At 42.0% G+C, this 16163-nt stretch overlaps 1 protein-coding gene across 1 annotated transcript in view; it reads left to right on the top strand.

The window, feature by feature from the left end:
- vegfc (vascular endothelial growth factor c) overlaps positions 1 to 15600 on the top strand; it is a 49069-nt gene extending 33469 nt beyond the window's left edge. The window contains exon 5 of the mRNA XM_034090271.2: positions 14694 to 15600. Coding sequence (XP_033946162.2) covers positions 14694 to 14802 — 109 coding nt within the window. The 3' untranslated portion in view covers positions 14803 to 15600. The remainder of the gene's footprint in view (positions 1 to 14693) is intronic.
- Positions 15601 to 16163: the final 563 nt, after the last annotated feature.

The raw sequence follows: 16163 nt of genomic DNA, 5'->3' as shown, positions 1-16163 counted from the left end.
TTTCTCAGTGAAAGTATGACTGAACAGTTAGCAGTTGAAGTCGCATGAAGATTTGTTGATTTTCTCCATTGACTTCAATGTTAAAAATTTGATGAATTATGGGAGTATCTCTGGAATTATGAAAGTTATGAATGAGAAAAGTAATAGCCTGCGATTCCCGACCGAGCTGAACGTTTTGATGTTTGAACGGAGTTTCTGCGATGTTCAATGCGGGAGGAGAAGAGGGCCAAAATCCCGGCGGACTAATAATAATACACTTTTTGTCCGTAGAATAACATATAGTTGGAATGCTGTATCAGCATTCCAACTAAATTAAACACAGCACTTGGGGAGTCCTCTGCACATTTGAGGAAAATGAATACAATTCAAATTGACCCGTTTTGAAATAAATAAAACATATAGCTGAACCCTAAAAAGAGTTAGGTGATTGAATTATGACTGAAGATCGTCAGCTGTCTTCCTCTTCCGTGTTTTTCCGCGAATACGTAAAGGCTGCAGCACCTTTAACAACTTCTCTCTACATATCAAACATCCCGGTAAACCAGCATCGTTTGCTGTGAAAGCAGATAACTCTGTCCACGCAGAATTAAATCCTGTGTTCCTCCGGTACTTTTATTTTCTTTGATTTATCCATAGTTCGCTCATTGAGCCGGGGGTCAGGTTATTCGCCTGCAAGAAAAGGCGCTAGTGCGGGACCGTAGCAGGATGTGACCCATATTTTAGTTGACTTTATTTTTTTATGATTCACCGTATCACCTCAAAATACAAGATCTTCTTCTTTCGTATAACGTTAGATGTCCAACTCGGTGTCGTGTAGCCATGCCCGCATCTCTGGTCCTAGGTCGAAGAGGCTGGCTTCCGAGGGTGGTCTATATAAGGGGCAGATGGTGATTATATGGACAGCGGTCTGCTCAGGGTCACCGCACTCGCATGCCGCACTGTCCGCCAAGCCCCACGTCTTCATCGAGGTTTTAAAGCGACCGACCCCAGTTCGTAGACGGTTCAGAGTGGTCCACTGCCGGCGCGGTAGGTCGTCTCCTCCAAAAATACAAGATACGAAACATTTTCAACCGTGCAACAAAATATAAATAGTCCTACAAATATTTTTATTTTATTTCCTTCTTATTGTTGTCTAAGCTCAAGGGAGCCAGAGTAGAGGGCTTAAAGAGCCGCATGCGGGTTGCCGACCCCTGGTCTAGCTAGTAAAAATGCATTGTACATTACTGTGATCATGGCGAGGCATTTTGTAGCTAACATCCTTGCTACATTTCAGTGGTCCATTGGTTGCATCATCCTTAGAATAGAACCCCCCCCCTCTTCTCACACACACACACACACACACACACACACACACACACACACACACACACACACACACACACACACACACACACCACACACACACACACACACACACACACACACACACACACACACACACACACACACACACACACACACACGGGGGCAATGCTAGTAGCTGTGGTATCCAGAGGAAAACACTGGTAGGTAGGTATTGCAGTGAACCGGGTGTGTAATACAAGACCTCAGTGTGCTAATGACTTCTCCTAGCTGTCACTTAACCATTTCCTCTCCCCACACAGAAGGAAACACACACACACACATTCATCCCGTCCAGTCTTGCACCTTTGTGACCTTGTTGGAGAGTGATTTATGAGTATAACACAGCCGTAGGAATCTAGTGTCTGGGAGTGTTTGAAAGAGAACGTGTGTGTCTATTTAAACTCCTCTGTGTATTTCATCGTGGGCTCATAGATCTCTTTAAGTAACCATGACTAAATATTCCGTGACACCCGTGCAGCCAGAAAGCAGTGGCAATCCATGCCAGTCCTAGAATCCTTGTGGTGTTGATGAAGTGAGTAAGTGCTCTGTTAGAAAGAACTCCCTCCCTCCAGTTCTTAATGTGTTCTCTGGAATACCATAAATCCACTCCTCATCATTTGATGGAAGGCCTTGACTCTGGGCTTGATTGACCAGATGAGAGCTTTTCAAGGCCAATACTAATGTGTTTGGACAATATGTTATTGGGTTACCAATTCTGATTCACATGACATGTACCGAACAACTTAAAATAAAAGTAATCACACTTACTCAATGTTATCCCTGTTCGCTTAACAATTCTCTCAAAAAGGAGTTTAACGCACTGCCTCATGATGTCGAAGAACAATAACTGCATTAGAAGTAAATGTGTAAAAAGGGTCAACATCCTGTTTGGGTGAAAGCTTGGGTGTTTCAGACACGGGCTGTAAACCACGTAGTTCTGAAAGCCTTTGTTTGTGCTGCTTTGAAATATAAACCTTAGTCTTAACCTTTGACCTTAAGAACACACAGGAAAGCATTTCGTGTTTGTCTCTACTGAAATCCTGAATGCTCCTGGGAAACAGAGAATCATAGATGTAGACTATACTTGACAAAACGACTGAATTAAGATAACAATCTTGATTTTCATTCACAGGGGGAAGAAATTACTTTGGATTTAGGTTCAAGTTTGACTACTTTCCAATTAACAAACTGTTGCAATAGATTTTTTTTACAATAACTGCAATCAGGCCAAGGCCATCATCAGTTAGATGGATCATATGATAGATGTTTTAATCAAAGAGAGTAAAGCGAACTACAGTATTGATCAACAGGTCTTTAATAAATTCAGGCTAAAGACTGATTTCAATTTTTTTAATTTTCTGAAATCCTTTCATGTTAAATGCGGTTTAGGCCAAAGCGTATCCCTACCGAGCCCCTAGGGGGACATGAAAAAAAAAGAAAAAAAGAGAGAACAAAAAGTCGGGATAACGGGTCAGTATCTCGTGTGCACGAGAAACTAACCCGTTATCCCGACTATTTTTTGTTTTGTTTTTGAGAAAGTTACCGGTGTGCCAAGTAGGAAGTGGAGCGCACAGAAGACAACCATTTCATTGCAGACTGTTATGTTTATGTGGGGAAATGACAGTGCATACATTATTTGATATTTGTTTAAGCACCGGATTGGCAAAACAGGTGAGTCTGTAGTCTGCTGTGATCTATGAATTAATGTCTGTGACTCTCAGGCCCCGGCCACACGAGGACGATAACGGTAAAACGCATACGCAAACGAAAAAAAAGGCTTCCGTCCGCACGCAATAGACACCGGAAAGTTTCTGGCTGTTTCTCAATCGCGAGGATGCTGGCTTGGTAGTCGCGTACTTCCAAGTCACTGTGTGTGTGTGTGTGTGTGTGTGTGTGTGTGTGTGTGTGTGTGTGTGTGTGTGTGTGTGTGTGTGTGTGTGTGTGTGTGTGTGGTTAAAACGTAACAGCCTGCGGTCACTCTTTAGCTGTTCGAATGAAGGTAAACACAGTGTAGGCGGTGCGTAAAAGCTCTTTGAGTTGCACGTCCCGCTGTCTCCTGGAGTGACCACACACCCCTGGCCGAAATGTCCTTAAAATGAAGTCTGAGTACGAAATATATCTCAAATAATGTATGCCAGGGGTGCCCAACCAGAAAGATTCCCAGTCGATCGCGAGATGTGTCGAAAAATAGAACAACAATATTCTGTTTTATCGTTAATGTCCTATAACATAATCTTCCTGTGCCAGAATAATGCACTTGAATGCATTCAAAGCTTTGTGATTGGCGTGACCCCATGTCTGGGGGCGTGGCTGGTGGACAGTGGGCACTATTTCGCTGACAGTTGTGTTCACACACAAGACCGCAATTATAGCAGAAGCAAAAAAGCCCAAAATATATAATTTTCACTCCGAGTGGGAGGATGATTCTTTTTTAGTTTATTCCAACTCAAAGTCCATCTGTCTCATCTGCAATGCGAGCGTGGCTTTACCGAAGAAGGGTAATTTAGAGCGGCATTTCAAAACGGTGCACAAACGCTATGAGACGGAATTCCCTCCTGATTCTGCTCTACGCTCTTCTGTTCGTTGCGTGCATATTTCAACAGAGTTAAACATGTGAATACATAATTATAAGTTTTTCAATGTTTAATTCATAATAAGTTGTGAATTTTAAGAGATGAGATTGTTTCATTTAATATTTTAAGTTTTGTTTAAACGTGGGAACACCTTTGTTGCACGTTTTTGTTTACTTCCGGTATGTATTTTTCACCCTCCGCGGACTGGCCATCTGGAGAATCACAGAACGTCAAGGGCCGGCTCGATTCGCTGACGTTCTTAATGTTTTAAATGGCATCATTGAAGTTGCACCGACAGAGGTCTGCCGTTTCCCAGTTGACAGTTCGCTAAATGACAATTCACTAAACCCATTTTTTTTCATGTCCCTTTAGGGGCTCCGTAATCCCAGCACACTTTGGTAGAAGGGTTCAACAGGCCTACATTTTCAAATTTGAAAATATGATCAGACCGAAAACACAAGATGGTAATTTCCTATATCAGCACACATTGAATTGACATTCTACACCAATATACTGAACAGCTAGGTCAGAACTCTTCAGATCATGCAGTTATATATATTAAACTTCAACCCTTCAAATTACTTGCTTTAAATTGAATTACTTTTTAAACAACTTGCTCCGTGTGTCCGCTTCAACCCTTTTCACCCTGGACCGATAGTACAGTCAGGAGTAGTGCTGCGTACCGGTACGTCGAACCGGTACTGGACTTGTAAAAAGTTTCGGTTCAAGTCCGGTTAAAACCGGAACGTCGGGAACCGGTACTTAGACTCGCAAAAAAACTAGCTCTTACGTATATTCTCCTTTTTGTTCTAAACCATCTAAAACCTCCCTGAAGGCAGGAGAGACTGAAAAGAGTCAAGGGAAGCTTATAAAAGTTAACAGCATTTAATTACACAAAAGATGCGGTGGTGTACAAATGAAATTGCAAACGGAGGCGCTCTCCTCATCTCCCATCAGCCCAGGTTGGTGTCTGTGGTTATTTAAACATTCCCTGATAAACGTTATTCAGCGTCAATACATGAGTGCTAATCCCAGTGTGCTCAGTGTACAACATCACATGTCATTTCACCTTCGATTCACGGTTTGAAAACGTAGCATTTCGCCACATGCTAATGCTAACCGGAAGTGAATAATTTTCAGAATAAAAGTATTAAGTTAGTGTGAACTTCTGTTTTTTTCAGAATAAAACTGATTTAAATTAAATAGTGTATTTAATTCAAATTGCGCCATATCAACATTGATTTTAATTTCTAACAGTATGTACTAGTTAGGATGCCACTTGGGCACCTCCCTAGGGAGGTATTCCAGGCACGTCCAGCTGGGAAGAGACCAAGGGGTAGACCTAGGACCAGGTGGAGGGATTATATCTCTTCACTGGCCTGGGAGCACCTTGGGATCCCCCAGTCAGAGCTGGTTGATGTCGCCAGGGAAAAGGAAGTTTGGGGCTCTCTGCTGGAACTGCTACCCCCGCGACCCGACCACGGATAAGCGGGAGAAGATGGATGGATGGATGGATGTATGTACTTCACTATGTGTGTAGTATACTGTATAATGTACACATGTAGAGTTGTAGAAAAGACATGGTGTACAGACAGTACACTCTGACTGTACAGTCACTACAGTGTATACTGTATAGTAGGTGTGTAACAGTGTAATGCGTATATTCTACTCTAGACTCTACCATTCAGCAAAGCTTTAGGGATTTAGGCTCAGTCAGCTCATGGACTGTTTGGTTACTTTAGTTTGGTAAATGAAATAAATGTTTGAACTTTGTAGTAGTTCACTGTAGTTGCTGTCATAAGTCATTTGTAGACAAAGTGGCAAAAAGTGTTTTTTTTACATTTGTACTTTGTAGAGAAATGTAGACACAAGTTAGATGGGAGCACAATAAACCGGATGAGTTTGAATTTGAGTTGATTATGAGTTAATTTTCAATTGATAATTAGCTCACAATAAGTTCACTTTAGTTACTCACACAACTTGACACAAGCCATGGACTTATAAGTCCGGACCTGAACCTGAACCTCTGGACTTGAGTCCGGACCTGAACCTGAATGTGAGTCCAGGTACGCAGCACTAGTCAGGAGTATACAGTACAGTCGTGAGTTCCTGCTGGACAAGGACATAACAACAAACCACACAATAGACGCTACACTGGTAGAGGTACTCAGCGGCCTTGGAATACGCTTGCTCTCGAGTGCTACCCCGAAGCTGGACAGGAGACTAGTGATGGCAAAATGAAGCTTTGAATGAAGCGTCGAACCACTTGGACAATTGTGTCGGAAATAGGTTCATTTCTCGAAGCTTCAGTTACAGCGACCTCTCCTGGCGAAGTGCAAGGCTGCAGTGGGTTTAACGTATCTTTGCCTTGAAAAATATTCGATGCACACACACACTAAGACTGAATATTAGGGGTGCAACAACTAATCGACTTAATCGATTACCAAATTAGTTGCCAACTAATTCAGTCGTCGATTCGTTGGTGACGTCATCACGTGTGTTTTACGCCCCGTTAAGCTCTAACTTTATTGGTCTTTGTATCGGTACTGGAGACATTTAAAAAATATATGTCATGTATTATTGCTACAAAGACATTATATCGCAGTCTTAGTGTCGCCAACTCGTTTCTAATATGCAAAAAGACAAACAAATGCGTCTATGATGTATTTTCGATCTTTCTCTCCCCCGCCTGCTTGCGAGGGGCCGGGGCAGTTTACACACGGGCAGCTGCAACATGCAGCAACACACACACGTGGGAGATGGCGGAGAGAACGCGCTCCGAGGTGGTTAAACTTTACCCGTCTCGATGTGGAGAATGCTCGTTACCAAAAGTGGAATAAGAGTTTAGCATGTAAGGGCGGTAACACGAGCTATTTGTCTAAACATTTAGCAAAAGTGCTCCACATCCAGACGGAGGAATGCACCGGGTTCGACTGTCTTTCTAGTAGCTCTGTAGCCCCGTCCACGAGCAACGTTTCCACGTCAGGTGTTATGTATGCTAGCAGCCACACACGGAGCTAACTACATTATACAAACATAATGATTAGAGGTAACAGAGTTATTTGCGGACTTTTGGTGACAGAGCCTTCAGTGTGGCATCTCCCACCCTCTGGAACTCTCTCCCCCCCGAAATCCGCAGCGCCCCAACCCTGGACATTTTCAAAAAAGCCCTCAAAACGCACCTTTTTACCAAGGCTTTCCCCACTGTATAGTTAGTTTAATAGGTTTATTTGTCCGCTACTTCCCCCCCACCCCCTTAACCTGTCTGCCTTTTTTCCCCTACTCCCCCCCCCCCCCTACCCGACTTGTAAAGCGACCTTGGGTTTCCTGAAAGGCGCTATAAAAATATGATATATTATTATTATTATTTAGTTTGTTAAAGTTTCAGCTATTCTGTTTACAGTTCTGTCATCAGATTATTTAATACGTTTTGTTAAAACACTGTTGTTTCTTTTGATGTGAAATATTATTTATTTAATTTGAATAAAAAGCAATGTTAGTTTTGTTCACAATTTAAGTTATTTCAATAATATATGTATTTTGGAATCAAGTATTCATCTTTATTGTCTTCATTGTTAGTTTCCACATGCCTAAAACAACCTCAAGCTAAATCTAAAAGTTGATGGCTAAATAAGAACGTTTGAGAAATTGTGCAAGGCAGACAGTAATAGTCCGAATAGTCGATTAATCGTTTCATTAATCGATAGATTAATCGATTATCAAATTAGTCGTTTGTTGCAGCCCTACTGAATATCATGTTCTATTTGCAATTAAAGATTGATAATTGTGTGTATTGGGTTATTGAGAAGAGACTAGAGAGTGCTGGACATTTTTTTGGGCGGAGAGGGCCTTTTATCAGTCATTAAAGTATTAAAGTTGAAAAGCAATGATTACAAGTTCAACTATTCTAGGCTTTGAACCAGCTGCGCGAGGGATATCGCTGCATCGTGGCCGCCTGCTCCGTTCGAAGCTTCAGTATCAAACTGTCATCACTACAGGAGACGCCGCGAGAGGAAGCAGAAGAGGGGTATGCGCGGACTAGGCATCCGGGCTAGGCTAGCAGCTAGCCCACACAGGCCCGCTATTCGGAGCATTCTCATGGCTAATGTACGCTCACTGGATAATGAAATGGATAACAACGGCCCAGAGTGAGGTTAGAGAGTGCTGTGTGTACGTTTTCACGGAAACATGGCTAAATTACAAAATCCCAGACTCTGCCATTCAGCTCGACCGGCTAACATGCTACTGCTCAGACAGAGCCACGGTTAGCGAGGGGAAGACCCGCGGGGGAGGGGTTATTGTTTACATCAGCGATGCTTGGTGTAGGGACGCTGTGGTTGTCTATAAACACTGTTCACCGCTGGAGTTTATGGTCGTGAAGTGCAGGCCTTTCCATCTCCCAAACGTCATCCTTCTAGCAGCTGTTTACATCCCCCCCAGCTCCAACAACAAGGACAGAGAGGAGGCAGATTTTATAACCACAACATTCAGCTGGGCCAGACATTCAGCGGCCTGTAAAAAGCGGGTAACGACACATTTTAAACCAACACATTATTACTGCGATGAAAAACATGGCATTTTTATTCATTGTTCATCTAACAAAGGCACGTCAAACAGTGCATACAAACACAACACATTAGCATTAATTTAACAGAATCTGAGGCATCTCAAAGTGCATACAAAACAAAAAGTGCACAGTTGTAGCATTACATTTGTTTGCATTAGAAGTAAAATATTCAGGTTATTTTTTTGAACCAGGCACATCACAAAGTGCATTTAACTGAATACAATAATAGCAGTCTTAATACATTTCTTCATACATACAAAATAAAATTGGATACATATGACACATGCACATCAAACAGTGCATTAACAAACAGTTAAAGAGCTCCAATGTAAGAAAAATAGGTAGTACTGTAGCTAGCAATACTATTTTTTCACTTTTCAATAATAACAAAAAAATGATACGTTTTGGTCACATTTGACCCAGACACATTACAAAGTGAATTTAAGTGAATACGAGAATAACTGTCAAACCCTTCAGTGCACAAACCCATAACAAGGGATAAGGGTAACTAACATATGAACATGGGCGTCACAGCCATTATATGAGGGTGGGACAAGTCCCCCCGACCTTTTAAAATGATTAGTTTAGACCCCCCACTTTTACCATGTGGAAAGTCCGTGTATCAACTTGCCACTCTCTGTAGAGCGCTGTGTCAGTGCTGCAGTCCATTCCACTTGCTTATTGAGAGAATGCCCAAATCAATGAAATCCGTACCATGTTTTCACTGCTACTTTGTACCAAGGCAGATTCTCAGAGCCATACACATGCTGCATTTTTTGCATAGCTGTGTCTTTAGTTGTAAGCCCAGTGGCGATCTGTTCATCTGTCATATCATACAATAAAGCCATCGAAAATAATAGGATACAGCATTAAAAGTTATTTTGGGTCTTTGTGTGCCATAGCTCGGCTGTGTGTGTGGCACGACGAGCGCATTTTGTGTGAGCGAGAGAGAGAGAGAGTGAACGAGAGAGCGCTAACGTACATAAGGAGTTGTTTCTACAACAAGGAGGAGGAGGAGAGCTCTCTCCTATCAGACACATCTTATAACAACAGCTCAGGGAGGTAAAGGACTCTCTGAGTATTTAGATCGTTGCCTTTAATCTAAGTTATCTCATGTAAACAAGTATTTCCAAGGCACACCTTTTATATGATCATTATACAAAATAAGAGAATAACAGGTATGAAATAATTCCAACTCATACTATAGGACAGTAAAGCAACAATACAGTTTAAAAGGAGTGATTTGTAAAATATGCATAAAGAAAAAGCAAGTCTGTTTTAAACAGTACTGTTTCACATGGGTGTTGTTGAGAGATGTATACATAGATTTAGTCCCTGATTTACCAGATAGATCCATTTAACTTCAACATTTAAAAAACAATCTTCCCGGGGGAGCATGCCCCCGGACCCCCCAAGAGGAGGTGAGACCCACCACCTGCCCACACCCCCTGTCAAATTGTCCCACTCACATTGAGGATGCTTCCTACGCCCATGCATATCAAGGAATACTACACTACACGTCTACTATAGTAAACTAGGTGCTTACTATTACCTCATTTGTGATTTGTCATCACTGACTTTCTCAATGGGAGAAGTGACATTTTTTGTTTTGAACAAGAGCAGTGATTTTTGGCTCATAGGATGTCAATGCAATCCTAAGACATTGGTAAAGAGTGCTGTCAGTCAGGGAGCAGCGAGTGCTACTTTGTATTGAGTTAATGTGTAGGGCTGCACGATTTGGGGAAATAATCTAATTGCAATTTTTCTGACAGATATTGCGATTCGATTTGCGATATCTTTTTTATAAATCTTTGTATTTTTGTATTTTGAATATTAAATATTATTGCAACGAAAAAGGGGGAGGGGCTGCTCTGCTGAGAATTAAGTATTGGGTTCTTCATCAATAGTAAGGGTGTCAATGTGGTCCAGAAAAGGCTGCCAGGTATTATGGAAGGTCGTCAGAGTGCCCCTAAGGGAGAACCTAATCCTCTCAAGCCTGACGCAATACAGGATTTCATAAATCCATCTTTTATGGGTGGGAGGGGAGGAACATATCCATTTAAGGAGAATAAGCCTCCTGGCAAGCAGAGTGGTGAATGCGATAACTCGTTTTGAGGTAATGGGTGCATTGAGCATCAGAGGAATTCCGAAAAGGGCAGTGAGGGGGATAGGGTCCACTGTCTCACCTAAGACCTCCCTAAGTGAATCAAATATTGCAGACCAGAACTCTGATAGTTTAGGGCACGACCAAAACATGTGCATGTAGTCAGCCGGAGATTGTTTACATCTATTACATGTGTCAGACCTGTCAGGGTATATCCTGGCCAGCTTAGCGTTAGTGTAATGTATTCTGTGTAGAATCTTGCACTGCAGTAAGCTGTGCCTTGCACATATAGAAGAGGTGTGTACCAGGTCTAATATACGTCCCCACTGATCATCTGACATGTTAATCCTAAGGTCCTGGTCCCATACAACTCTAAGGGAATTTAAGCAAGTAGGATTTATCTTAAAAATGTTATTATAAATAATGGAGGTGAGCTTCCTTGAATCGGTCTTAAGTGATAGGAAAGCATCAATTATCGAATCAGGCGGCCGGCCTGGAAATTGGGGGTATTTCTTTGCCACAAAGTGCCTGATCTGAAAGAATCGGAACAAGTGAGAACTTGGAAGGTAACATTTGTTGGCTAAATCTGCAAACGAAGAGAAAACACCACCAGCCTAAAGGTCATTAATAGACCGCAGGCCTTTGTCTGACCAAGTCCGGAAGACAGGATCCGAGCACGACGGGAGGAAAAGGTGATTGCGATAGACCGGGGCTAGACCTGATGACGCTTGTAAGCCAAACGGCTTCCTAAACTGACCCCAAATCTTTAAAGTGTTAGTTACAATCGGATTGCGAGACAATTGAGAACATACCACCGACCAAAGTGAGAGACCCGAAGAGGAAGCCTCCATCTGGGCCCATCGAGGGTGTTCGCCCTGTGCCAAATTAGTGTTCCAAAAAAGAAGCTTATTAATATTACATGCCCAATAATATTGGCGGAGATTAGGCAGGGCCAGGCCACCTTCAGACTTGGGGAGTTGAAGAACTACTCTTCTGATACGAGCCCTCTTGTTGCACCATAAAAAAGAATTAATCTGCTGGTCAAGTGCTGAGAAAAAGGATTTATTTATAAATATTGGAAGGTGTTGGAAGGAATATAAGAACCGAGGTAGCACCACCATTTTTATCAAATGAATGCGTCCCATTAAGGAGAAAGGCAAGGAGGACCATCTAGCTAAGTCTGCTTTGAAGCGCTCTACTAATGGATTAAGGTTCTTGGCAAAAAGCTCTGTAAACGATTTAGTAATATGGATACCCAGGTATTTGAATCCCTTCTTAAAAGGAAAGAGAGCTTGGGTCAGCTTTTCTGGAGGTTGAGTTTGTAGCCAGATAGCTTCTTAAATTGCTCTAAAATGCTTAGAATTATAGGAAGGGAGGACGATGGGCTGGAAATGTACAGTAAAAGGTCATCTGCATACAAAGAGAGCTTATGCAAAAAACCGAAGCGCGTGATGCCCCTAAATCCTTCCTCACTACGAAGCCATAAGGCTAGAGGCTCGACGGCGAGCGCAAATAAGGACGGAGATAGAGGGCAACCCTGCCTGCGAGAGAGCGAGAACAGACCAGACTTAACACCGTTGACGTTAACTGAAGCCACCGGAGATGTATAGAGGAGTTGAATCCATGAAACAAAGTCCCTGCTGAAACCAAATGTGTTAAGTACATAGAACAGATATCCCCGAATGCCTTTTGCGGAAAAGGCATTCGACAGAGTTCTCTCTTTGGATGCGGATCCAAAGAGAGAACAACTTCAGGGGAACTAGTAGAGGGAGAATAAATAATGTTGAACAACCTTCTGGTATTCAAAAATAACTGTCGTCCTGAGATGAAGCCTGTCTGGTCGGGATCGATCAAGCCCGGCATCACGCTCTGGAGACGGCTAGATAGAAATACCTTAGCCATGATCTTAAAGTCTACGTTTAAAAGGGATATCGGCCTATAACTGCCACACAAGAGTGGGTCCTTGTCTTTCTTCAACAATAGAGTGATTGATGCCTCAGACAAAGTAGGTGGTAACTGGTCTCTCACCAGGATCGGGGCAAGTACAGAACAAAACGTTTTAAAAAACTCTGTGGAGTAGCCATCAGGACCAGGCGATGTACCGCTCTGTAGAGATTTGATAGCCTCCGTTACTTCAGAGATGGTCAACGGAGCTCCCAGATCACCAGAACCTCTTCCATCAACTTGGGGATAAGCTAGAGTGTCTAAGGGGTTAGGGCTGTCCAAATCCTGTGGAGAAGACTCTGAGGTGTATAATTCAGAATAGTAGTCTGAGAAGATATTACTGATTTCAGCAGGGTCTGTTGTAATATCACCTGTTGGCGAATTCACTCTAGGGATCAACCTGGAGGCACCGGCCACTCGCGATTGATATGCAAGCAGTTTGCCTGCCTTATCTCCCTGCTCAAACAATCGTTGCCTGTTTTGCAGAAGTTGCCTCTCGATCATACCAGTTGATAACAGATCATATTGAGATTGAAGCTGAAGCCGTTTTTTATACAAAATAGAGGTGGGATTAACCGAGTATTGGCTTTATATTGGAAATAATAGGATACAGTATTGGATTGCTCCGATTTCCTGAAATGTGAGACAAAAGAAATGATCTGCCCACGAAGAAGAACAATTTTATTTGTGTTGCAAGAAAAGCCTTACATTTGGGTTCGGACAGCAAATGAGGGCTAAATCTCCAGAATTTAGAGGGTGGTCTACCATGGGGGAAATTGATTTTTTTTTTTTCAGTTGCATGGTCGGAGATAACTATGCTATGGTATTCACAGGAAAGAACGTTATGTAATAGTTTATCGTGAAGTAAGAAGAAGTCTATCCGTGAGTAAGTGTGGTGGACATGTGAAAAGAAAGAGAAAACATTACTGGAGGGAAACGTAGTCCTCCACGGGTCCCTCAAGCCCAGCTGGTCGGTGTGACACTTTAAGACTTTGGTTGATTTAGATCTATCAAGCTCTATATCCTGGACCAGATTAAAGTCACCTCCAATTATAATTTGATGCTCATTGAGATTAGGTATAGAAGTAAAGAATTTGGATATGAATTTCCGCCGTACGGAGGTGTGTCTCTTGTAAAAAGCAGATGTCTCCTCGAAGGTGTTGCAAATGTGAAATTACCTTGTTGGCTTTAGTGATATTGTTCATCCCTTTTAACGTTCCAGGAAATAAACCGGATATTTCTACCACTCACTGACATAGTCCTTTAAATTGTGGCATAACCTGAGCAGAGAATAAAATAAAAGGGGAGGGGGAAAGAGAAAACAGGAAAATTATCAGAGCACAACCAGCTAATCACAAACGTATGTAAACAGTGAGACTGACATTCAACTTAAAGTACTATATTTAGAAACGGTGACCAGTCTACGTACAAATGAGCTTACAGGGAGTCCTTCATAGAGTAACATGACTAGTTGCCGTACAGTTCAGCGTAGCAATAGTGCAGTCCGGGCTATGCTAACGAGCAGCTAAGTTAGACCACTCAGTAATGTGGCAAGTTAGCAGATGGGCCGACCATAGCCTACCTTAGTAGGGGTAGACAGGGCTGCGGTTAACGTCGGTCTGTACAACGGAATTGTGCCAAAAAACTACGCCAACCGGCTGCGGAGGAAGACTCCCCCCCCTTCACTGGAGAACTGCGCTAAAACAGCTGATCACAACGTTCACACTCTGTGGTCACGAAGTACTCCACTACCCCCCCCCCCCCCCCCCCGACTTTCCTGAAGTACTCCCCCGTTGATAGAAATCAACACGTAATGAATTAAGACCCCACGGTTTGATGATTGATAGGTGTGTGGGTTGTCTTTCATTTTGACATGCAGAAAAATGTTATAATAAACATAGATACTGTATGTTAAATGGATATATCCGCCTGCTTTCATTTATCTTTCCATTCCCAACAATATACATAAATAAATGGCATATTTTAGACATAGTTCGAATGGTGATTAATCATGATTAATTAATTTTTAAGCCGTGATTAATCTGATTTAAAGATGTTAATCGTTTGACAGCCCTACATTTTTTATAACTGACCTGCTCCAGACTTTGCTGTTATGGTCTTAGTTTTGAAGCTAAATCCTGTTTATTATTTGTCCTTGCAGTTGTCTCAGGCCTCCCTGCGAGGTGAGGAGGCGGCGGTGCGAACCCGGCTTCTCCTTCAGCGAGGAAGTCTGTCGCTGCGTACCGTCCCACTGGAGGCGACTGGACTGACGGCTGCTAACGTGCATATCACAGACTCAACAAATAGAATGAATCACCAATCCTGCTGCTGGTCATGAGTATCCCCACCAGCTGTGATGGCAGCTAAGTGTGTGGACCCTGATGAAGGTGGGAGACGTCAGAGAGCAGATCTGGGGGGCTCTAGGGATTTGATGCACTGCCTCAACTTATGAGGACGTTTTTAAAGGAAGAGCGGCTGAGCGGGCCAGAGAAGGAAGGACTGAAACACTCGACACTTAAAATACTGTTTAAATATTTTTTATATATATTTGGAGGTTTTCTATTAATGATGTCTCAATATTCTTGTGTCAGATATTGATTATATAATTTATTAATGTTATTTTTCAGCCTTTTTTTATTGCAATTTCAATCTTTTTCCATGAAAATACACTGTGGTCCATATTTTTGTATCATGTACAGTAAATATATATAAATGTGTAAAATAAAGTACTGTTACATACTGTAAACAAAGTTTGTTCTGGTGCATATTAAAATGTGGTTGTTCTGTTATAAATCCACCTTGGTCTCAGAAAAAAATGTAAAACTGTAAACCGATGAATTGTAAAGTTTTGTAAGGAAGGAATACTACGGTCAAATGTAAAGTGTGCCTTACTTATATTGTAAAGACATGTTGGACTTTTAGAAACACCCAGGTTCTCCTTCTATTGATACAATGTACTCATATTTAAACTGACATCGGAAGAGTTTTATACCTAAGAGATAAAAGAGGAAAATATTAAAGAGCACTCAATTGAGAGAAGCTTGCTGTTTATGTGTCCGTTTGATATATAAGGGTTTAATTAAATTCATAATCTCACATACAGAATGCATTTAATATGTTGAATATGCTGTGGTTTATAAATGTAAAATATATAAAAGGGCTGTTCTTTGAATGGAGCAAGTATTTCTCAAAGATTTAATACAAATAATACTTGACAGTTTATTTTTAAACATCACTGCAGCATTCCCACATTCAGAGTATGCTCGAGTTAAAACGTGTAGGCCTCAAAGACATGTCATGTTGTTTCCTCCTCATTTCCTTCCTGGACATTCTCCAGGAATGAGGCGCCCTCCCTGCGGCTGCACAGCGGCTGAGGACAGATGAAGGTTAACGTCATCCAAATATGAAAACATCCATCAGCTTATAAATTAAACTAAGATGTTCTTCATCTTCAGATTTGTTAACCACACTGATCATTTTGTGTTTCTGGAAAGCTTGGTCCATGTTGTTGGCACGTGTTCATGTCAAACATGTTTTAGGTTGATTTAGACTCGGTGAGCATTGTCTCTTGTCCGATAGTGATGTCATGAACTGGATCTGCAGCCAGGGGGGAGAATAGTGACCGGCCTCA

This window comes from Pseudochaenichthys georgianus, chromosome 1, assembly GCF_902827115.2.
Source record: "Pseudochaenichthys georgianus chromosome 1, fPseGeo1.2, whole genome shotgun sequence".
Taxonomy (NCBI): Eukaryota; Metazoa; Chordata; class Actinopteri; order Perciformes; family Channichthyidae; genus Pseudochaenichthys; species Pseudochaenichthys georgianus.
This window is presented reverse-complemented; position numbering and strand designations above follow the sequence as displayed.